The sequence below is a fragment of the Pagrus pagrus genome (assembly GCF_965226575.1).
Source record: "Pagrus pagrus genome assembly, chromosome: 23".
NCBI lineage: Eukaryota > Metazoa > Chordata > Actinopteri > Spariformes > Sparidae > Pagrus > Pagrus pagrus.
This window is the reverse complement of record NC_140205.1, coordinates 13,253,735-13,277,098: the sequence shown is the minus strand read 5'-3', so window position 1 is coordinate 13,277,098 and position 23,364 is coordinate 13,253,735. Positions and strand designations below refer to the sequence as shown.

At 42.3% G+C, this 23,364-nt stretch overlaps 1 protein-coding gene across 1 annotated transcript; it reads left to right on the top strand.

Annotated features, from left to right (window-relative positions):
- Positions 1–418: 418 nt before the first annotated feature.
- ifrd1 (interferon-related developmental regulator 1) lies at positions 419–7,228 on the top strand. The gene is made up of 12 exons (XM_084345837.1): positions 419–637; positions 2,370–2,474; positions 2,660–2,741; positions 3,670–3,794; positions 3,938–4,095; positions 4,197–4,247; positions 4,546–4,724; positions 4,836–4,944; positions 5,109–5,243; positions 5,337–5,465; positions 6,351–6,446; positions 6,571–7,228. Exons 1-12 carry the CDS (start codon positions 607–609, stop codon positions 6,655–6,657), a joined length of 1,287 nt encoding a protein of 428 aa, XP_084201963.1. The 5' UTR covers positions 419–606; the 3' UTR covers positions 6,658–7,228.
- The last annotated feature ends 16,136 nt before the right edge of the window (positions 7,229–23,364 follow it).

Sequence of the window (23,364 nt, the reverse complement as noted above, 5' to 3'; positions counted from 1 at the left end):
AATGTAGCCCACACACGGAGCTCGTCTTAACGCTCTATACACTGCTTTTTGTTTAATCTGTAACAATGCATCATATTTTATATACAGATCATATGTTTTGTATGTTTATCTGAAACACAGAGCTCTAACATAATGTTATTTCCTTAGAAAATAGATCTGGTAAGAAGAATTAGACAGCAACAAACATCTAATAGTGTTTATGTCGCCTAAATTAAACATCATAGTTGAATTCTTGCTATAGGCTGTGGGCCTGCTACATCTGCCACTGTGATCACATACACACGTTGTACCAACATTGTTATTCACTGCGTCACGCGCGTACACACGCGACACTTGTTCCTATTCCCGGATTGGTCGGAGATGCCGGGAAACCTCCTCGTGATACGTCAGCCGGTATAAATACCCGGAGCCGCCCGCTTGTGATGCAGCCCTAGTTTATGAGGGAAAATGTATCGTCTCGGCCAACAGACTATCTCCAAGATCGCTTTCGATTCCTTTTTATCTACGGTGCCACGGGAATATTTTCATTTTACGAGACAATACAATAAAAGCTGGTCGTGTATTGGCTGATTTTTGATCAAATTGTACCTTTGTTTGCAAAGAAAAATGCCAAGGTCCAAGAAGAAGAATAGCAGGGGTAAGTGAGCTGCCGCATTGCTGTGGCCTTGCTTATTTGGCTCCACCACGCTGACGGTAATTGTAGTTCTTCTCGTGTTGACAACCCATTGAGTGTAGTGGAACGTGTGTAGAGGCGGGACTACAAACGTCAGAGGCTGGCCTTACGTCAAAACGCAAAGCTAACTAGCCGTGGTCACACAAAAGCATTGCCTGTAGCGACAAAACGTGGTATCATATGACAGCATGGCTTTGCCATACATCCACTGACACACTTGTTTAATGATTTTAAACTAATTTAAATTTCACACGAGCCCATTAATATTCGTCGGTCTTTCCAAGCTAACGTCAGCTAGCGTAGCGTTAGCTAACGTCAACTCCCCACTAGCAACCAGCTTTGTTTGCTAGGTAAAGTTTATTCAATACATATACTTAAAAGACAACTTGACAGCTTTTACGATGGTTTATGGCTTTATATACGAATAAATAACTTTTTGTGGTCCTAAATAACGGTAATGTTAGCTCGAACTCTGTAAGTTTAAACTGAAGTCGTCCTGTCTGCGGATTGACCACAATTAATCTTCAGCCAAGTTTGTGCCTACTAGTATTCATTCACACTTACATTAGCTAAGTTTGAATGAGCATGTGGGCCAGAGAACTGTGTTGAATATCTTTTTGTTATTGGGTTGTTATTGTTTAGCGACAGAAGGCGGACATTTTGGACTCCAGAGAGCGGGGTGGAAAAGAGGCGGCGCCCGCTTCTCAGAAATCAGCTGTCGTGGGGGAAAGAGTCCACGTCAACACATAGAAATAGCCTTTATTAAGTGGACAAAATGGCCTTTTCAGGAACAGCTTCTTTCAGCATCTATCATACCTGTAGATTTAGCAGTACATTCACTCATAGTTGGGACTACAACACGGCCTCTTCCTACAGTGATAAGCATGCTTTCCAGAGGTGAAGTGAGGGCAGGCCACAGACGCCTGTTGTGTCTGAGTCTGGTTACAGTGCAGAGCCATTGAGGAAGTCATTTCCTACACGTTTTTGATGGCCATTTTCATAACCAATTCATCCAAAGCTTTGCTAGTTAGAAGTAATGAACAGATTTAAGATTTTCACACCCCTTTTGTAGCTGTGAATTTTCACAACTCTCCCGCGCTCATCTTGTCCCCAGATCTTTAAATGCTAGCAGCAATACAAGTGTGCCTTGTGTCTTCAGGTTTTTTAATTCCAAGTAACAGTTTCCTGGACTAGATGAAAAGCTCCCGTTCTGGACTCTGATCTGTTTTGGACTTAAGTTGGAACGAACACTTCCTCCTTACCTCTCATGACACGTATTTGCTCGCGCTTGTGTTTTGGGACTGTACCAAAACTGCATTTCTTTATCCCCAAACAGTAGTTTTGTGGCAAGAAGTCACTGGCAGATTGTCAGGGCTTCTTACGTGTCAAGCCACTTTCTGTGTATGTGCGTATTGACCCGTGTCCCTCCAACCTGAACATAATGTTGTGTTTACACAGTCAACACAAGTGTGGGTTGCCCTTGACCCCCGACAACATGGTGCATTTTCATATGAGATAATTAAAGTACAGCAGGACAGGGCGTGTAAGGACGATTAGATTAGATAGCTGCTGTATTTGCTACAGCACCTGTGTGGAGCCTGGGTTACATAATGAGCACACACAGACCTGCTGCACTGCACTAATGCCTTTTGATTTGATTGAATTATGTTCCCTGTGCTTATGTCTTTTCCTCCAGGAGGGCAGCATGGACATATGCAGCCTTTCAGTGATGAGGATGCCTCCATTGAGACCCTCAGTCATTGCAGCAGCTTCAGTGACACCGCCAGTGTGGCAGATGAGGGTAAGTCTGAGTGTGCATTACATGTGCTCCAGTCATTGTTTCAACTTGTGAGTGCGCATGCTGGATATGCTGTCAGAGAGGGTGTGTCTGTAGTGTGTGTGCACTCTATGCAAAGTGCAATTCATCCAATGTTTTGTTTCCATATCGGGCAATTGTCAATTTACTACGTCTTGTCCCGTTGCCAGGTGGAGAGGCCAGTGAGGATGCAGCCCAGGAGGATTTCCAGTACAAGTTGAAGGGGTTCATAGACAGCACGGTGGATAAGAGGTAGAAAACCTATCTGATGATTGCAGTTGCTACTTACACATTATCTGATCTTGGCATGCAGGCTGTGACATGTCTCTGCAGAGTTGCACTTTTGCATGAAATGTATTGAAAATAAAGTGACTTTACTCGACAAAGGAAGCTGCATGGAAGCAAAGATTGTGAGGGGGGTGGGGAACATTTTAGTTTTTGGCAATTTAGGAATCTTTTACCCACTAAGGAAATGAGTAATTTAACAAAAACACATGTACCGTGTTGTGGAATAATACCCTTGAAATATTGACAAAGAGCCTCCAGCAACATAGTTCTTTAAGTAGGTGTAACTAATGCGGTTTAAAAAGCTTATTTCTGGGATGGATTGCCTGAGTTTCGAGCACCACCGTCAGTCACAAGAGAAAGGTATCAGTGAGGTTTGCAGTCGAGTTAAAAATAGACTTCCTCCCCAAAAAGGCTGGGCACTATTAGTCTGCTGAATGTGATAATAATGAAGTCGGGATGCACCAGTAGTGTCTCTACACTGCCAGTGGCATTATGGGAATTAAATTTTAAGCTAATGCCGATGCTTGCAACACACCATTTAACATTATAGTGACATCAATAATATAGTATTAATACCTTTTTTTTTTTTTTTTTTTTTTTTTTCTCTTTATAAAGACTGGGCAGGTTAGACTGAAGTATCTTGGTGGAAGGACCCAAATTAAAAGAGGACTAGGAACTTGCTTGAGACTTGGAGAAAATGACTTGAATTATTTGTCCACAAAGTCTCATGTTTTTCACTCCCTTTAAATCATAGGGCTTTATTAAGGCTATTGGCCAAAGCAGAGGTTTCTCTCAACATTGTTTCTTCATGAAATTATTTTTCTGATATTGAAGGAGAGAGATGATCATTTGCATTATGGCATAGTGACATTGTATGTTCCTGTTTCCTTAGTGCTAAGACCCGACAAGGCGCACTGGATGGGCTTAAGACGGCAATGGCCACACGGATCCTGTATGAGTTCATCTCGGAGAGAAGGATGACCATCACGGACAGCATCGAACGCTGCCTCAAGAAAGGTACCAGACAAGATGATGAAGCCGTCTTCTTTAAATAGGATCTGTTTAATGTTTCCTGGATGATGAGGTCAAGTTCATTATCTCAGTTCATGACAAATTTGCTCCAAAATTGAAAGTTAATTCCCCACCCCTCATTGTGTCAGGCAAGGGCGAGGAGCAGCGAGCGGCAGCGTCTTTGGCCTGCCTGCTGTGTATCCAGCTGGGCTCGGGCATCGAGAGCGAGGAGGTGTTCAAGACCCTCAAACCCATCTTCAAAAACATCCTGGCAGACGGATCAGCCAACATACAAGCCAGACAGGCAGTGAGTGTCTGATATCATCAGGGATCAAGCAATATAATTTTACGACATTTGTACATAATTTATACTGTAGAAAGTAAACTGAACAAATCTCTCTCTAATAGGTGGCGACAAGTCTGGGCCTCTGTACTTTAGTTGCAGAAGATGACATTTTGGTGAGTTCTTGATCACGTTTGTTTTTTTTCCTGTGGTTTGACACCTCTGGGCTCGAGGGCGAGCTGCAGCGAAGTCTCTCCTACAACCTTTTGTCAGTCGTTTATTTGGGCTCATTATCGGTTTTGACATTGTGCCTCATTCAGTCTTAATGTTGGTGATGTCAGCAGCACTGGCAGCTGAACTCAAACATGCCTCAAGTAATTACTCAAAGATGTTATTTGTGATGCTTAATTTTGTCTTTTTTTTAAATGTTGCATTACAAGTCCTCATATCATGCCCTGCTTCTTCCTGCCTCAGGACGTACACGCTACCATGGAGTGCTTTGAGAACCTGTTCACCCGGTCGTATGCGAAGGCGGATGGTACCTGTCCTTTGATCAGCCCCCAGACAAGCCAGCTCCACACCAACGCTCTACTGTCATGGGCTCTTCTGCTCACCATCTGCACTGCCAACCAGCTCAAAGACGTACTGCGCAAGTAAGACACACTGTTGGACTTTTGCCGTTGAGTTTCTCAGGAAAGCAATGAAAATTTCAGGATGGACGTATACATTCAACAGTATTTGAGTGAGCGTACTTTGTTTTGCAGACACCTTCCCAAACTGCCACGATTGCTGGAAAGTGAGGACGTCAACATGAGGATTGCTGCAGGGGAGACCATTGCTCTGCTGTTTGAGCTGGCAAGAGACATGGATGCTGTAAGTTCAAACCATGTTTTGTTTAATATCCCAGATCTTGTCATTCCTGTAGTACAGTGCAGTAAACCTTTGGGACAAAACTGCTGTTGTTGGATGCTTTATTTTGGCCTTTTTAGATGGCCTTTCTTTTTCTGAATGCAACATTTCTTTCTGTGTGCCTTCAGGAGTTTGAATTTCATGACTGGGATGAACTGTGCGACAAACTGAACGCGTTGGCCACAGACTGTAACAAGCACAGAGCCAAGACGGACAAGAGGAAGCAGCGGTCGGTGTTCAGGGACGTGCTCAAGGCCGTGGAGGTGGGTGTTCACTGTCGGCTGACAGCACCTCATTTTGCTAGGTTTTAATTTACATTTTAGTCATCGCCATCCTCCCCATCTGTGTTCTTCCAGGAGGGTGACTTCCAGTCCGAGACCATTCGCTTTGGGACAGAGCGCATGACCATTGACAGCTGGGTCAGGAAGAGGACCTACGATGCCTTCAGGGAGTTTGTGGGCTCTGGGATGAACTACCACCTACAGGTATCAAGTTCAATCTGTTTAAATCTTTATCTGCACAGTTGGAGAAAAGATTAGGCTACACTGTTGTCATCAGTGTCATAATATATGTAGGATTTGATACCAGCCTGCATAGGATTGTCTGACTCGAGTCAGCCAAACATTTCCAATAACTCTAGTTGTGAAGTTCAAAAGTAAAAATGTATTTAAAATATTCTGCTTCAAACAAACTGTTTGCTTCCACAAAGGAAGGCACGTACCTTTTGTTTTTTTTAGTATTAACATTTATACAACCACAGTAACGAAAAATCTATTTAAGCTCTAAAACAATTCGCAAAACAAAACAATTCGCTCGGCGCTTTATTCAGTCCAATGAATCCCTGTATTCAAATTTAGGGTTGTTTTTGTTTGTGTGAAAACAGCATAAAATATGACAGCGTTCATTTGCAAACCTCAATAGAAGCTTCAAATGGAGTGTGGCATAAATTTAAGAGGCAATGACGAACTTAAAATCTAATCGATGCGAGTCAGCGTTTAAATGAAATTTCACTGCATGTGGAGTCGTGAGTTTGGGATGGAAGATGTTTAACAATAGCATGACACTAAATCACAATGACGGTCTGGAGAACTGCCTGACGCAGGAAGACAACACTTAACAACCGCAACAACAACACTTAGGAGTTGATTTAGGATAATGTTGCATAGTGAAGGGGAAAAACACCATCACAAGTAGCTGGTTGGAAGTCAGCCAGTGCTAATAGAGAACTGCAACATTTCACAAGGGAACACGAGACAATAGATTGTGTTTCAGACCACAGTACTCTGTATGTAAAATGACTGTATTGTCCTGTGCAAATGGTTGATTGAAGTGTTTTCCTAATGTTTATGTATTTACTTCTTTTAACGAAGGGTAACGAATTCATCAGAGACGTGTTTGAACTGGGACCACCCATGTTGGTTGATTCAGCCACAATGAAGGCCATGAAGATCTCTCGCTTTGAAAGGGTACGTGGACAAGTTATTCAAACCTTCACATTATATATATATTTTTTATAATAATTGTGTCATTTGCCACATTGAACATGCTGGATATAATATAATAAAACTGTTTTCTTATTCTGCTCTCCAGCATCTCCACAACTCGGCTGCCTTCAAGGCTCGGACCAAGGCCAGGAGCAAGTTCAGGGACAAGAGGGTGGATGTGGGAGAATTTTAAACCTTTTTTTTTCCCTTTTATTTTTGACTCTAATAATCTATTTATCAGGCTCCCATGCTTTTTAGATGAACTGTCACGACTTTGTGTTCACGTGATCCTCCCCTGAAATCTGTCGTTGAATATCAAACTCGCTCGCCTTCTGCAGACTTGAAAGGAGGTGAAACTTTCTTGTCATGACCACATTTTAAGGAGGCGTCTGTCTGATAATCAAAGAAACAGATTTTGAGTAGAGTTTAATATATCCACACATTCACAGTGGTGTTGTACATATAGTGTATATTTGTTTTCTGCTCTTGTTAATATTCATTATGTGGCCTTTTTTTGAATATATGTTATAAGTTATAAAAATTAAGCCAGCATTTGTCTATGTACCATGTAGTCCTGTTAAGTTCAAGACACATGTTGGGACCGACCTAACCCTTTGATTAATTTGTATTAAGTTGCACTACCTTGTTTACCCATAGCAGGTTGTCTCTGTAGAACCTTGGTGAATATTGTGTTGTCTTTTTAGTATTGGGTATGTACTCTGAAGGGCAAGGATGGTGAAATAAAACTGAAAAGATGTAAGAAAGGGTTCTCATTTTTGCTTACGTTTATCATATAAGATGAAATGATGCTGCCTGACCCATGATAAAAACATAAAAACCATCGATTTAGAAAGTGTGATGCAGAGAAAGCGCTCATTTGGACAAGTGGTTTTCCAAATGTAAATCTCTGGGATGAACCAAAGCAATGTTTTGTTTTGGGGGGTTTTTTTAACCAAAAAAGAACCTAATGTCGGCCTGTAACGTGCCGAATTCACAAGAAGGCCTAAATAATGAAGAATTTGTCATAGTGACCATTTTGCAAGGTTTTTAAAGTTTCTCCTAATTCAACATCTTGCAAAATTGAGTGATTTTACAAGGGAGCCTGGGGAATTTCTCTCCCTACTCATCTCCTTGTTGTCGACTGTAGTTGGCAACAGCGACATAATATAGGTCAAAGATTCTACAGCAGTTGGCTGAAGAGCAAAATGTTAAATTGTTAACTGTTATACCAAAATTGTATTAATACAAAAAACATGAATGTTGTCACCATTCACTGACATTATATAGACTCTCGACACCCTAAGCTGCAACTGGCTTCCAGCATCCCTAGACTGACACAAGATCAGTTGATTTAGCTGCTCGAATATCACAGACTTTTTGAGGAAGTGGCATGAAACTTCCCTGGAAGGGAAGTTCAAAAGTGACTTTAGAAAACCAGAAATCACAGCTTCTCTTTCAACTCCTGGCAGATATACGAAGGTCATATTGAGCAAAGGGGCCTTACAAATCTTATTTATTGCAACTTCTACATATCACAGTGAAGGATCTTGCAGCCAAGGTGACTGTCGCATTATAGCGAGGGTGACTGAGCAGTATGCCCTTCCTGTTGCCTGTTTGTGATGGAACATCTCCTGTTGTTGGTACAAGTTTGTCAGTGAAACTGAGGAAGCCAAAGCATTTTTACTCCCCTAGGCCCGGCTCAAAGGCAGCTGCTTTTACAGAGCAGTAAAAAAAATAGTCCATAACCGCAGCGAGTGTCACATGATGAAGGTAAACGTCACAAGGCTACAAATAGTTCCATCAATAATGTTACCCAGGAGCTTGGAGCGCATATAGGCGTCCCTGCAATCGATGCACCCATTCAGAAGCCTCATACCTCTGGTGGAACAATATCACCTGCAGGAGGAAGCTTCAAAATAGAGCTAAAACATTTATTTTTGATGATTCTGTCTTTGGCTTTCATGTTTTTAGTACAGAGGAGTGAAATGGACAACGTGTCTTGTCATTTTTCATAACTGTCAGATATGAAGTGCTGGTGGATTAACAATGTCCTGCAGTTAGATGATCCGACTCCTCCGATTGCTTCCCCTCCTTCTGCAGATGATGATACTGCAGATCTCGAATAGGTCGATTTAATTTTAATTATATTAATATTCATCATTGTAAAACTTCTGACACTAATCTGTATCATCTCAAAAAACCCTCCCTCTACATCAAACCAACTCCAAAATTGAAGGGGATACAGCGAGAGAGAAAATGTGTCTGGGGCTGACTGAGTGCCCGAGCCAAATGGCATGCTGTAAAATTCTGCCCTGTCATTTCCCATTTTTCTCTGAGAGCAGGCCATTGTCTCATGCCATAAAATAAGAAGTTGCGGGCGACTTGTCTGCAACTCCCTCACCCCGGTGGTTGTCTGAACACTTGTGGGTTGCTGTTCCTCTTTCTGTGACCTTAAAGTCAACGGGGGCTCGACAGAATCTCCGAAACCCTTGTAAATTTAGAAATCGAAAATTGCGTTGGCAGCTGCTGATACCGCAAAGAGTCATCTCTTGAGTTTTTTCAGCACTTGCAGAGGATTAATTTTAAGCATGGAAGAACTGTAATTTCTGAAGGATTCGGCCTTGAAGAAAGAAATCCCTTTTTAAAAATTAGCTGTGCCTCAATCCTCTTTGTGAGGAGAGAAAAGGCTGCACTGTGCACTGCAGATTTTTACCTACTTAATGGTGGATTAGCATCATATGAATTATTAAAAACTAGCATGGACTGATTTTGGTGGTGATTACCTTGGAAAAAAAGGCCACAACGCCAAGCTGAGTCAGGCTTCCAATTTTATAAGATAAGCTAATGTCCAAAACGGGTACAGATTTAGCATTGCTCTGCTAGCTAAAGCGCTGTTGAACTCATAGTTCTAAAAGAAATTGTATGAAAATGTAAAAAAGCATCATCATCAGTAAAGATTTTATTTATTACCAACAACGCACGATAGCCTGTCATTTCGGTATGTTATGCTAGTAGCTGCTAATGTAGCCTTGTTACAAATGTACCTGCTAACTAACTTGTGAAGTTCCCCCTTTAAGATTCCCCCTTTTCCACATTAACAGGTTTTTTTTGGCCACTCGGGGGCAGCAGAAACACAAGTAAACACAACAGTGACATATTACCCCTTTTAAGTTGTTACGACAAACTTGCTAGCTCACATTTACACATCGCAAAGACACAAAACAACATTAGCTTTCACTTGAAGTCGTGTTTCGGAGTCTGATATTCGTTTTCTTCTAGTGCTGTTTTCTCTCCACAGTTGCCACTATAGCTTAAGTTCTGTAGGCTACTAAATGCTGCGCTAGTTAGTCGCTAACTATGTCCGCCTGCCATTTGGTGCTTGGCAGATAATGTACAGTGGGTTTATTGGTTTGATGCTGATGACAGCGGTGAGTGACCCAAACCAGTAAAGTTGCAGGACATGAACCCAAAACATTTAGCTAAAGGATGCTAAAAGGCCCCGTAGACCTAGCAGCCTGTCACATAGGCTGCACGCAGTCATCTTATCCATTATCTATCTACTGTATATTGATTGAAGCAACTTTAAATCTGAATAATCAGTGTTTATGTGGAAAATCATACTGTCTATTAACAACATATTGGTTTCAGTGCTGATTTTCTGCATCAAAAACATTTCTCATAGCGTATCTAGCTTCTTCTGTAAATAAAAATTATCATTTGATTGGATCCTCTCCTATCTTTGCCACAGCCAGAATGCTAATGGACCAGTGTTATTATTCACATTTCATCGCAGCCTGTTGTTTGCAAAGAAAGACCCTCGCCGAGCAATTAAGAGGGGTAAATGAGGTTCAAACGAGTCAGAGATGCGATAAGGAATCTCCACTTTAATCAATAATTAGCTTCAGTTCTATTGTGTCGTTATGCGCTCAACGCAGTTCACAAGACCGAATCCGGTCGCCGCTGCATCGACTCGCTGTGTTGAGCTCCTTCTGTGAGGTTTTGTTGTGTGTAAGTTGAGAAAACGTTGCTCGAGGAGATGTTGGAGCCAAACAGAACAGAACGTGTCATCGTGGTGGGTGGATTTTGACCGGTGGGTGTTACGGAAGAACAAAACACTTGCAATCTCTTCTCCTGTTCCTCCACCTTGACTGATTGTTAACACCGGCTGTTAGATGTTATGGAAATCAGCGTTCTGTTTCGGCCAATTGACCCGTTGAGGCGATGCATTTGATCCAGGAAGTCTTTCTTTTATATGATTCATGTTAATGCATTGTAATATTGCACTGTGTGTGAGAGTCGCTGCCATGGCTGGTTAGACATCCCTTGTTGAGTTTAGCTTTCCATTCATTGTGCCACACATTGGCAGCAAAAAAGGGCCTGGAGCAGAAACAGTTGAGCATGTGTGGCAGTCACACACACAGGCAGAGGTGGGCTTGATTACACACACACACACACACACACGCACACACACACCCTCCAGATGGATGCTTTTCAATAACTAACCAGGTTAATGAATTTATTCCACTTGTGTGCTCCTCGTGTCTCAGCAGCTGTTACTGTGACACCTACTATAGATCAACCTATTTCTTTGCGAATGACGTTGACACTAGTGTGCCAGACACATATACCTCCCTTCCTTCCTTCCTTCCTTCTTTCCTTCCTTCCTCCTCCTCTCTCCAACATCTTCCTTTTCTTGGCCCCGGTTGCTACCCGGAGCAAGGCGTATACAGTAGCTATCAGGATGAAAAATGGATGGAGGGATTAGCGGCACTTTGTCACCGAATCAGTGTTGTGTGTTCTCCGTGCCCAAACACGCCGAGGGACTTGTTGTTGTGACTGATAAAATGGCTGCCGCCTCTGATGACAGCAATTATGCTGCATACATATATCAAGAGGGTGATTTATCTCGCTCTCCGTGCTGATGCGCCAAAACAGTTACCGCAACACATTTAATATTCCTAAAAAATTATTCGTTCTTCAGTTTTAGACGATGAAAACTTGCTGTTGTCTTTGACTCTTGCTCCCCTGGGAGAACATCATCTCGTATCAAATCAGCACACACACAGAGACACACACATGCTGAAGGAAATCATTACCACAGCAGGAACATGACAACCCCCGGAGAAAGCCACTGTATGTGTTTGTATCGACCGCCTAGGTGTGTTTTACTTAACCCGACCTTTGTGTTGATACCACATATTGAGCTGCAGCATCACCACAGACACAAACGATGGATCGGGTTTCAATTATTTAAGATATTACACAAGTCAAAAAAAGGCACCATGAGAACAAGTCTGTGCAAATGTTAAATGAAAATCAGAAATCAGAAATATTTATTTTTTCCATAACTGAATAAACAAGGAAAATAAGGTCCCCAGAACACTGTTTGAAGCTAGAAAGGTGGCAGGGTCCGCCAAATATAAACAAAGTAAGACAAGAAGAAGATTGGCAGACTCATCAGAGACACATGGTAGCTGTTTTTGCAGCATCTTGAGCCATAAATCATCGGTCAAACCCTGAGTGTAGTACATTTACCAATATCTGTGCTGCAACCCGTGTTCACTGCACGGTGACTCATGTTCTATCGAGTCACACTCCTGACCTGAGCCCGACTTCCTTCACCTGAGGTCCCATATCAGTGCATTCAGTGGAGAGAGAGAGAGCAGGGGAAGCAGCAGCAGGTCAAGGTTTTATTCTGCAAGTGTATATTCGTGGGTTTGTTTGTTGCCTGCACTCACAGTATGGCGCCCAATTTTGGGGGAGCTTACAGTTTCTAGTCATTGTTCGACAACAGGAAGGTGTCTGAACCCTCAGGATCGCAGGAATTTAAGCTTAGGTGACACTGAAGATGGAAGGATTGTGAGGCTGAGCTCCAAACAAAAGAAAACAAGACAGTGTGGGTCAGAGTTTATGACTCCACGAGTTAACTCACTTTTAATTGCTATTGTTGTCGTCATTATATGACTCAAGCATCTAAAAATGGCCAGATAGGAAGAACAACACTTCTATTGTGTTGTTTGAGTAAAGAAACGAAACTAAAAATGTCTTCCTCTCTATGAAACCTCATGTCCTTGATTTGTTGTCAATAAAAAACATGCACAACACATTTTTTCCTACGCATTATTCGCCATACAGATGTATATCCTTCATCTTCATCAATTTCAACTGAGAAGTTTATCATCTCTGCTGAGGAGGTTGTATTTTTTACCTGTGTACATTTGTAGGTTGGTTGTTTTTTGCATTATTCCCTAAGAAAATGTCAAAAATGTATCTATCTTGCAACAAAGACACTGAGATCAGTTCCTTTTTGCAGGATCTGCACCAAAAGCTACCAGGGTCTATTCTGGGTCGAGACACATCCACCAACCAAGTTTCATGGAAATCCATTCAGTAGTTTTTGTGTCATCCTACTCACAAACCAACCAACTAGCAAACAGAAACGGGTGAAACATAATCTCCTTGGCGAAGGTAATCATAATGTAGATAGAGCTGCTATCCTGCTACAGCTGCCAAAGAAAAACCTTTGGATTGCCACTTTTGCTCTTTTAGAACGTGCTAATGATTTTAGCATACAATGTTGTCAACAAAATGTTATACGTGTTGAATGTCTTTATGAGAGGCTTTAACCTCTGTAGTCCACAATAGCTCTTGAAGATCTATTATCAACCAACTACAAAGACGTTTATTTAAGCACCACTTCTTCTTCTTAATACAAAGGTTAACACTGTGGCATGAGGATATTTCAAAGCACATACTCACTTAGGCTTCAACATTAGTGGACTACTTAAGAAGATGAAAAGTCTCAGAGAGGATTACAAAGTGTGTTTACTCTGCGAGTGATTTGCTGCATACAGAGTTGATATAAATACTTCTCGGTGGCATGTTTAACTCAACCTCTTGTGTGCACTCAGCAGAAGTTGGACGAATAACGAACAACGTATTTCTGTTTTTCATTGAAAACACTTGAGCTAGGCGCCACTTAAAGGGGCACTATGTGGTTTTGTAGAAGACTATTTACAATATTAATGAGTTAATAATACAAACTCAGAAATCTTTATTTTTTCCATAACTGAATAAACAAGCTCTTCTCAGAGGAAAATAAGGTCCCCAGAACTCTGTTTGAAGCTAGAAAGGTGGCAGGGCCACATATAAAAAAGTAAAACAGTATGAAGTTGTGTTGTCCTTTAAGGCCAGTTTGTTTATTCAGTCATGAAAACAAAGAGTTTGAGGCTACAGTAAAATGTTTTTCAGCTAAAGTCAGTCCAGTTTATCTTAATTGCACCTTTTCTTGAGCATTGGGGGAAAGAAAAACAAAAGCTCTGAATCATGCCAGCTGTAAAGCGCCTACGCAATTATCCTCCATGCTTACCTTGCTGTTGACATCACTGAAAGGTGTCAGAGTAATAATGATGTCAAGGTGAGTGTAATCCCAAACGTCACCAGGTGGTGGCAGCTGTTCACCATTAAGCTCTCTGCTGTATCAACACTTGAATTGACAGTAATCACCTCTGCACTTGCAACCGAGCATAACTGATGATACAGAGTCTGGATTCTGAGGTTAAAAAATGAAATGACTCATAAAAATGCACATTCTCAAACGAGGACATTTTTCAAATACGGCCACTTGATCATTTGCTACTTATGATGTAGGACTCTGGCTCATTTACCACTGAATAAAAAAAAAAAAAAAAAAAAAATCACGTTCAGCCCTGCTTTGTGCTGAGCTGAGTCATTCACACAACAGATCTGTTGTTGAACCGGAGCGAACGTATGACCCTGACTCCGAGCCACAAACCAGTATCAGTAAAACGCCCGATCGCTGAATCCCACACGTTCCATTCATCTCTCAAAACAGAGCGGGGCTCTATATCATAGTGTGCAGAGCTGACACCATATGGGATGTGGTTGTAGACTTGAAATAGAGTCAAGCGGTACACATTTGTCGTGCTGGGCGCAGATGCATTGTAGCCCCCACGCTGTGTGACTCATAGCTACTGTACAACTCACACAAACACGCTCGCACAAATACACATAGGAACACGTGCGCAGACGAACGCCGTCACACTCCACCCCTCCCTCCTCTCCCTCCCTCCTCTCCCCTCTCTCTGTAATGTGGGCCAGTGATGAGCGCAGACCCCCGTCAGGGCTGACAACTGTTTACCGGATGATGCCACAGAGAGGAGGCAAGAGGCCATAGTAAAGGGGACGACACCTGTCCCCTGTGTGCAACAGCATCAGCCCCTCGCATACACAGAGAGGCAGCACGCGCGCAGCACAATAAAGCTCTTTTTGACATACACGAGTGGATTTCTTTTAGCGTGTGTATATGTAGAGTTAATACGCACTCGAGGTTGGCATCTGAAGCTACGTCTGCACATGTGGGAGGCCGAGGCTTTATCTCCTCTTTTAAAGCATTGACTCACAGCCTGAATCGCAGGCAGCACCTCGTTGACAGGAGGGAAGAGATAGCAGGGTTGCCCTCCCTGTTAGCTCCCATATCAGCTGCTCAGAACCAAACCACAGCCTGTAGAGCTGTGAAATAAGCCAGGGAGAGGAGTACGCTTTTGTCGGTTTAACCCTGACCGACTTCTGTGTTGGTAGAGAGCAAAACATAATAGTGAATTAAAGGCTTACTTTGGCGTTATGTACTTTAGCCTCTATGCTTTTTTGCTGAGAGTTAGATAAGAGGATGGACACGCTCATATCTGTAGGCCTACGCTAAACACAACTGCCAGGACACGGTTAGCTAGCCAGGCTTTATGCTAAGACATGCAAAGCTAGTCGACTTTCAGTGCGTCCAGTCCCTCAACCAGAACTGTTTTTTCTGCATGGTAACAAGATGCTAATCCTCCTCCTTACTCTCACCTAGCTAATGCTTTTATAGCCTTGAAAGTTACTTGTGCTCGATCTGCTGAGAAGTATCACCCATAATTTGGGTCCCTAGTGACCGACCCAGGAAACTAATGGTTATCTTAGCCTGCCCAACCATCTCCAGACTCTAGCTTCGTATCTAACAGACTGGTTACATCTTGTTTGTTTGATCCCTTCCATAAATAATATGTAAAACGTCAAGGTGTGGTTTTAGGGAGGTTATGTGCTAATTGTTTCCTGGTCACTTCCTGGTCACTGTTGGTTAGGTCTAGGCACTAATACTACTTGCTAAGGTTTAGGAAAACATCAGGATTTGGGTTAAAATCACTACGTCTTCTCTAACTATCGTTACAAACGTACCTACGTTAATTAAAGGTGCAATATGTAAAGACTGGCCACCAAAACACGGGGCAGCATATCACAAGGGTTACAGCCAACTGTAGCTGCCATTAGCAGTTAGCCGGGCGTCTAGTGGTCAAGACCGGTAGCTTCAAACACCAGCGAAGTCGTTCACACCACTTACACAGGAATGTTGGACCAGGGGGTGCTGGGGCTAGCTGGTTAGCATGCTAACTTCAGCAGATATCTCTGGCTTTTTGATTTTGGGGCATCCTGAACAAGATACTGACCACGTAATTGCAACATCCATCACCCATCCCCTCTCTTTCACCCCTAATTTCTTGTCAGCTCTCTTTTTTCTTAGATTTTCGTAGTTAATATTATCTAAAGTGCGTTAACGTCTAGATTTCATCTGTGTTTTCCATGCTGCAAATACGATCTGCAACTCAGGCGAACGAGGGGTCAAATACATGACTCGGAGGAGATATGAAGCGTGCATGCTGCCTCAGCTGCACCCAGAGCGGTTTGTTTGATCCCTAAACAGACGCTCAGTCAAGTCTGAAATGGACCGGACTATCAGTCAAATATTTGTATGTGTTATGGCCTGCAGTACTAGTCTCACAGCTTATCTGTCTACTTTGAACATGGCCACAGCGCTATCGCTGCATCTTTCAACTTATCGACTAGAGCTGCTTTTTCCACCGTTGTAAGAGCAAACCATACGTGGAGTTAAATGATCCCACAGGCAGAGAAACGTCCGTCCTGGCTCGATCAAATAATCCGTGTGACGTTGATCTCGGCCCGCTCGGAAAACCAAAAGTTCCCACAGGCCTTCTGCTGAATTTATATTGGTTTCACTTTTTTGCCAGAGGGGACCTCTATCTGTACATCAGCTGTTCCACAATCAATTTCTGCCTGAACCAACATGGGCGAAATTTTCCGCTCGATCCTATTTATGCAGGCGCACACACCTGTGCGTGTGTCAGGTCAGCATGTGTCTGGCGTGTTTATAGGACATCGTAATAATGAATTCATGAGGTCATCAATTAATCTGTCACTCATGGGATGAAAGCGGCTCAGCCTCAGTCTTCAATGTACACAGTAGATCAGAACACACAGTGGCAGTGTGTGTGCGTGTGTGTCTATGTGTGTGTGTGTGACACGGCAGCACCCACACAAGACCTGAATACAGAGGAGGCAGATCTTATAGGAGACGGTGCGAGATGAAGCACAAGTACACACTTTTCACACTCACACAGATGTAAAGACAACCCCCCATCCTCATCCGCACACACACTCACACATCACACGAGTGTTTCGCTTTGCCGGGGAGGTTGTTGCCAAGGCTCAGCATGAGCGAATTGATTGGTCGCCTCGGCTCATCACCGAAGGAACTCACCAGTTGGATTGGCCGGTTCTGTAAAGGAAGCTTTTCAGGATGTTTTCCCATCTCACCCTCTATCAACCGCTGGATCTCTCATTACTCTTACTATCGCCTCATGCTGCACATCCTATTTAATTAGCTCAGTTTTACAATGGTGTTTTTTTTCCCCCTCCTTTATTGCTTTTATCATAGCAGGCAAGGTAGTGTGAGGTGAATCAAGGAGGGGGAATCATCTTCCGAGCACAGATCTATCCAGATTATCATATGAATGATGTTTCTTGTAAGGAATGATCACAGCAATGTATTGATCCCTGCTAGTCTCTCCCAGGATGAGGTGAAGAGCACGCGCAACGGGGGGGGGTTATATACGCCGCATGCAGCGGTAATATATATGCAGCACGAGGACGTAATCATGGAAAGGAATAGAAATCCCACGTGGACGAGTGAGCATGAGCAGCACACACGGACACTTTCCTTGCCTGCGTTTTTTTTTATCCGTTGATTAGCACCAATGACAAAATATGCCCTCGGCCTCAGGGTGAGCGCGCTTGTGCGTGTTTGCGCGTCCACGTTGTGTGTCTGCGCGCACGACTGTAAAGCATGAAGCGTTTGCATGGATGTGTGTTTGCACAGACATTGCCAAATGCCTCTGGCTGTGTGTGTGTGTGTGTGTGTGTGTGTGTGTGAACGCCACAAATTAATGTATGTGCTGAATTAAACAAGGTCACTCAGTGCAAGGCTGACTGCTCCGGCAGCTCAACCCCGACACAGACAAACACACACACACACATCCGGCGCACCCGGTTCAGTCACCTCTGGAAGACCGATATGGTGGCTCTCTATATAGATTTAGCAGTAGGCTAGCTTGTTAGTTCCCTACCTTTTTGGTCTGTTACTCCTAAAAAGGAATAATTTGACGTTTTAGGAAATCGCTTGGATAAGAAGCTCAAAACCGCTGTCATGTTTGTATGCTAACTATGAAGCTACAGGCAACGATTGATTAGCTTAACTTAGCATAAAGACGGCAAGCAGGAAAAAACTTTGGACGGAGCAAGGGCTAGCTGTTTCCCTCTGGTTCCCGGGTTTATGCTAAGCTAAGCTAATCATCTCCTAGCCCCTAGCTTCATATTCAGCTTGCAGACATGAGAGTGGTGTGGAGTTAGGGTTAGGAGGACCCGCTCCCTCTGTAGAGGGTTAACTTTAGCTAGCGTTAGCAACATTAGCTAATGTAATGAACTGGCAGCCACCTGAGAGGGCAGATGATTCGAACAACAGCTGTGTTGTGACATGAATGCAGTGGAAGTGGGATCAATGACACCTTTAAATTGGAGGGAAAAGATGTACGTTGACAGGCGGGATTGATCCTCTCATCTACGGACATGCACCAGATTTAATTTAGTAAATGCTAAATGACAAGACGTCGTTTCACCTGCGGATCACTGAAACTGTACCTATTGGTTTGCTGGCTGCTAATCCAATAAAGATCTAAGTGGAGTGCAGCTTCCTGATGCACGTAGCTCCCGCTCGAACACCACCCCCCTCCTCTTCAACAGGCAACCTTATCTTTATCGCTTTCTCCGGTTAAAAAAGGAACAAGCTAAGAAGAAGCCAATTATCATCTGTTAGCTGTGCGCCGTATATCTGTCACTCCCTTTACCAGGCATTCAGGGTTCAAATGTATTCCATCATCATTTTTTACAGGGGCCGCTGAATGCGTTGATGTTATTTATAGGCCGCTGCTTTCCTTTCCATCAGCGCTGTCACCCCTTGCTGCACCTCCTTGTTCACCTCTCCGGTGACAGGAAGCTGGGTTTAATAATAGGAAACATTCCACTTCACTCTGACTCGTGCAGGTGATGTCAGTGTCTGTCTTCTTTGTCGATGCCAGGATGTGCAGAGACGATCCCGGTGAAGCTCCGTTATCTGCAGCGATCTATACGTTCCTCACACGTTATATACAAGGGAGTTAAACTTTAACACGCTGGTTTTATAGATACAACGTGCCTACAAATCTCACACGCGCGGTTGTAAATCGGAACATAAAATGCGGAGACAACCTGTCGTCCGTCACACCTGTCAGACGATCAGTGAATTAACATCTGAGAGCAGCGCATAGACAAACGTGTTAATTACATATGTCCTGCGTTTCATACGTGGTTTATTATGCCTCTTTTTGTGCGTGGGTGTGTGTTTGTGGATATTTGTCAGCATGATCGTCCAGTCTAATACAGGACACGCATAAATGTTGTTATTTGACACGTTTCACTGAGTTTTTGAGTGAATTAGTTGCCAAATTCCTGGAAATGTATCTAAATTGATCCTGAAACACCTCATCTAAGTCATATCTAAAGTAAATTCAAAGCAGTTGTTGAATCATTTTGAGTACATTCATGGTTTTGGGCCTTTTTTTTCCTCCTGAACAGTCTGAACCACTCTTAGTTTTTATTCTCGCCTTCACTTTTTGAATACAAAATAAGCCTGCAGATGACCTTTGACAACCTCATTCTGGTCCTTTTCATCAGTTTGTAATTAGGCTCATTGACCCATTCATGACTTTTGCCAAGCACAGAAATAATCAAATAGCTCATTAAAAAAATGTAAGCGTGGTGAAGTTAGGAGAGTCAAACCGACAATCTCTTTCTAAGATTGAAAAAGGTGAATTGAGTTTTTTTTCCTGCACTTTTGCATACCTAATGTTTCTTTTTCATTTGCGAAAAACTGATAAAACAAAGTGGGGAATTAAATAAAAGTGCGTTGTTTTAAAACATTTAAATTCCTCGCTTTTCAGGTCAGACACGGGGAATGTAATTGTCTGACCCTTTGGCACGTACGTTGCTTCAAATCTGGACCTTCTAAAAAAGTAGCTGATTGGACCTGGCTTACATGATTAGCAGTTTGTTGCTATTTCGTCCCTTTCAGAGTTTTATGGACCGTCGGAAGACCGAGATGCTTCATCTGTGAGCTGGCAAATCTTGAATCTAAGCTTTCCAATAAAATATAGCATGCGTAACCAGTTAAAGGGAGGCGATGTATTCATACCTAAGGGTTTTTTTCTTCAGTCATAACAATCCTATGTGATCATGAACAACTTAAAGCAGCTACGAGGCATTTTTTTTTTGTTGATTCTGGCGACCTCTGTGGACAAAAATGGTATGAGCGTCCCCGCCTTGTGTCTAAAGCATCGTATTTTTAACACTATTTCTCTTTTGTGAACACAGCTGTTCAGCGGTATGCTCGATGATGAGGTAATGTATCTATCAGTGGCTGTGTAAGATCAATAACTATAATATGAGATGGTGAAGTGAAATGTAAACTTTGTTTTAGAGCCGTACCATACCACCACAGTACAGAGCAGCCTCTTTACACAGGCTGTGAGGCGCCTCAATTCATCCTCAGCCTCCACTGTGAAAAATAGTTTTCATTTTCTGACTTATCCAACTTTATCCAATAAGAATAATTGTAAGAACTTTATACAAAAAGCCTGTCTTTTTTGCTGATGGTCTCATTTGCATATGTAGGCTATAGAAAGGCATCAGTATTAAATGGAGGCTGTTTCATAACCAGTTAAAAGTTAAAATGTGTTACGTTTAAGACTTGAAACCAAGTTTTCAAGGGCTTTAAAGCCACTCCATTATTTTTGAACATTTCTGTCTTTGGCAAACCTCCAGTGGTGGCATCAAAAAAGACACTGAAAGAAGTCGGCAATGCATAAAAGCATTAAATCCTCCCACGGATCTGAGACTGGACACTGAGAAGGAAAGCAATGCATAGACTGCACCAAAGATCGTCTCATTTTCCTATAAACAAAAATGTATTTGTTTTAACTGTTTACTTCAGATGTAGGCTTTAAAAAAATTAAGAAAAGGATTTACATTTACACTTCGGTGCCACTGGTGTACAATGAATTTGATCAAATTAACGACTAGTTTAAAGGTGCAGTATGTGAGAGCTCCAAACAATAGGGGGCAGCATTTCACCAGGGTAGGTGCTAACTGCTGCTAACAAATAGCTAGCTAGCACAGTTAGCGATGCAGCTAGCGGTCCGGACTGGGAACTGAGAAGTGGTATTACGAGGAAGCTAGCCAGGGCTAGCTGGTTAGCGTGCTAACTTTAGTAGATATCTCTGCAACACAATATAAAGAAAGTTTTTTGCCACATTCTGTTGATAATTGTAGTTAATTTTTGAAAGTGAAGGTATTTTTCTTTATAAAGGATAGTTAGGTTGGTATTATGTTATTCAGTCCTGTTGTTAGACCAAACACAACTTTCGAATCTTGCCAACATAAAAGGTTTCACAGAGGCACAGAGGTTACTTCAGTCTCCATTGTGGGTAAACCCAGCTTCTCTCTGTCTTTCACCTTCCATTTTTGTCCGGCCCGGTCATCATTGTCTCTTGGCCGTCTCACAGTGCTGTTGTATGCAGGAGGTCACCGTCTTTGTTCACAAAATAATTAACTTACCAGAACCGCAATGGCACTTAAAATTCCCTCGACACACACTCGACTATCTAATCCTTTCCTTGATAAAAGTGTGTTGAAAATGAATCATCAAGTATTTTCATCCTCAGCGTTTATGGTTTTCCAATCTCCTTCGCTTGCAGTCCCACCAGGCAGCGCGAGTAAAAATAAATCTGGCTGTTTTTTTCCTGACATGTTTGCTTATTGCCAAAAGCAAAAGAAGAGAGAGAGAAAAAAAAGTCAAAAAAATACAAAATCTGGTGCTTGTTGAACAGTAAGACCTAAAGGATGTGATGGGTTCATTCCAGGACCGGAGCTTCTCTTCTCCTCCAGCATGTCTGTGTGGAGGCCTGAAAGCCGGCATAGTCTCTAAATTTAGGTCAAACAAGAATGATATGTCGTAAACAGAAATGATGTAAGCCATTAGCTGTATACGATTATGAAACAATGACACAAACTTGATGCTCCATTTTTGTGTATTCATTTCTTGCAGCGGTAAGCACGAGGTTAGATATTAGGGTTTAGTTTGGTTACTATATAGAGTATTTGATTTGTTTTCTTGACAAAGGTTAGATGAAGAGTTGGATGCTACTAGAGCTAAGCTAATGGACTGCCGGGTGTACAGTAGCTCACAGATAAGACAGTTTCTTGTTTAATTCTTAGCAAAATAGTGATAAGGATTTTTCCCATAATGCCTGATCCCCATCCCTTTAACCCTTAACTGCATCGGGCCTTTAGCAACTCTGCACTTGGCCTATAGCCCAAGACACAGACTAGCCCAAGCCCATATTAAAAAAAAAATGCTTGTAAACTTTTAGGAAAAATAAGCATTAACAAACATAATTAAGTATTTTGCCATTTATTCATTTTTTGCAGTCACGGTCGTCTGCTGCTTATTTGTTAAATGTGTTGAAAGGAAGTGGAGACTCTTCAGCTGAAGGTGGTTCGACAACAACAGCTGAAGGTTTTCCAAGAAAGTGAACAGCTTGTGAGATCTTCTTATTTCCTTGAAAAACTACATACATATATTTCGCAGCAGGCTCAAGGTAATATAGGGTAACTATAAAGTTCCCTTGCCAGTCCTTTCTTGGATTGCTACTTGTACAGTATCTTGACCGTCGTCACATCCAAAGCACATGTTGTCTGAGCTAGCTCTGCAGTCGTCATGCTCCAGTTCTGCTTTTAAATGATGTGATTAATTAAAAGGCACAAAAACTCATTCTTCATCAGATGTAGCCTCAAGAAACATCTTCTCTTCCGGAGCTGCCGTCGTCAAACACCCTCCAGTACAAAAGAAACTGCATGCATGAATAAGTCTGTAATCCTCTGAGTGAAAAGCAATGCTTTTTATCATTTTTTGACATTTTGACACAAGAGCAGTGTGTGTTATTGTTTCAAGAACACACAGGGAGTTGAGCTTAATTGACTGAATTCGTCAGGGTGTACAGTAGTCGAGGGGGTGCGTTAAGGGTTAAACTTTCATCCACTTCATAATAATCGTCCACAAGTCCTACAATAGGAACTATAGAAGCCCCCAGCTCAGCAAAAGTACATCTGTCCTGCAGTGCAGTCAATATTATATTGCTCTAAAGATATATAAAATGTCTCTCTCTGCAGTGATAGCAAACATTTTCTTCATGTGGTCTGTTTCGTGTGTTCCACAAACTCTGTTCTGGGTATGGACACGACTCTGTCACCCTTAAGTGATGTACTGAAAGTGAAAAATGAAAAATAAATAAATAAATAAATAAAAAAGCAATCTGAGAAAGCTCCACCACACCAGCTTCTTCTCTCTTTAGTACCCTTGTTGTCTTGCTTTACACGTTCATGTAGATTTACAGCTTTGGCG

Excerpts from the sequence above, each read along its gene's own strand:
- ifrd1 (XM_084345837.1), top strand. The coding sequence starts at position 607 with ATGCCAAGGTCCAAGAAGAAGAATAGCAGGG. Across the intron at positions 3,795-3,937 it reads CGAACGCTGCCTCAAGAAAG|GCAAGGGCGAGGAGCAGCGA; the intron begins GTACCAGACAAG and ends TCATTGTGTCAG. Across the intron at positions 6,447-6,570 it reads AGATCTCTCGCTTTGAAAGG|CATCTCCACAACTCGGCTGC; the intron begins GTACGTGGACAA and ends TCTGCTCTCCAG.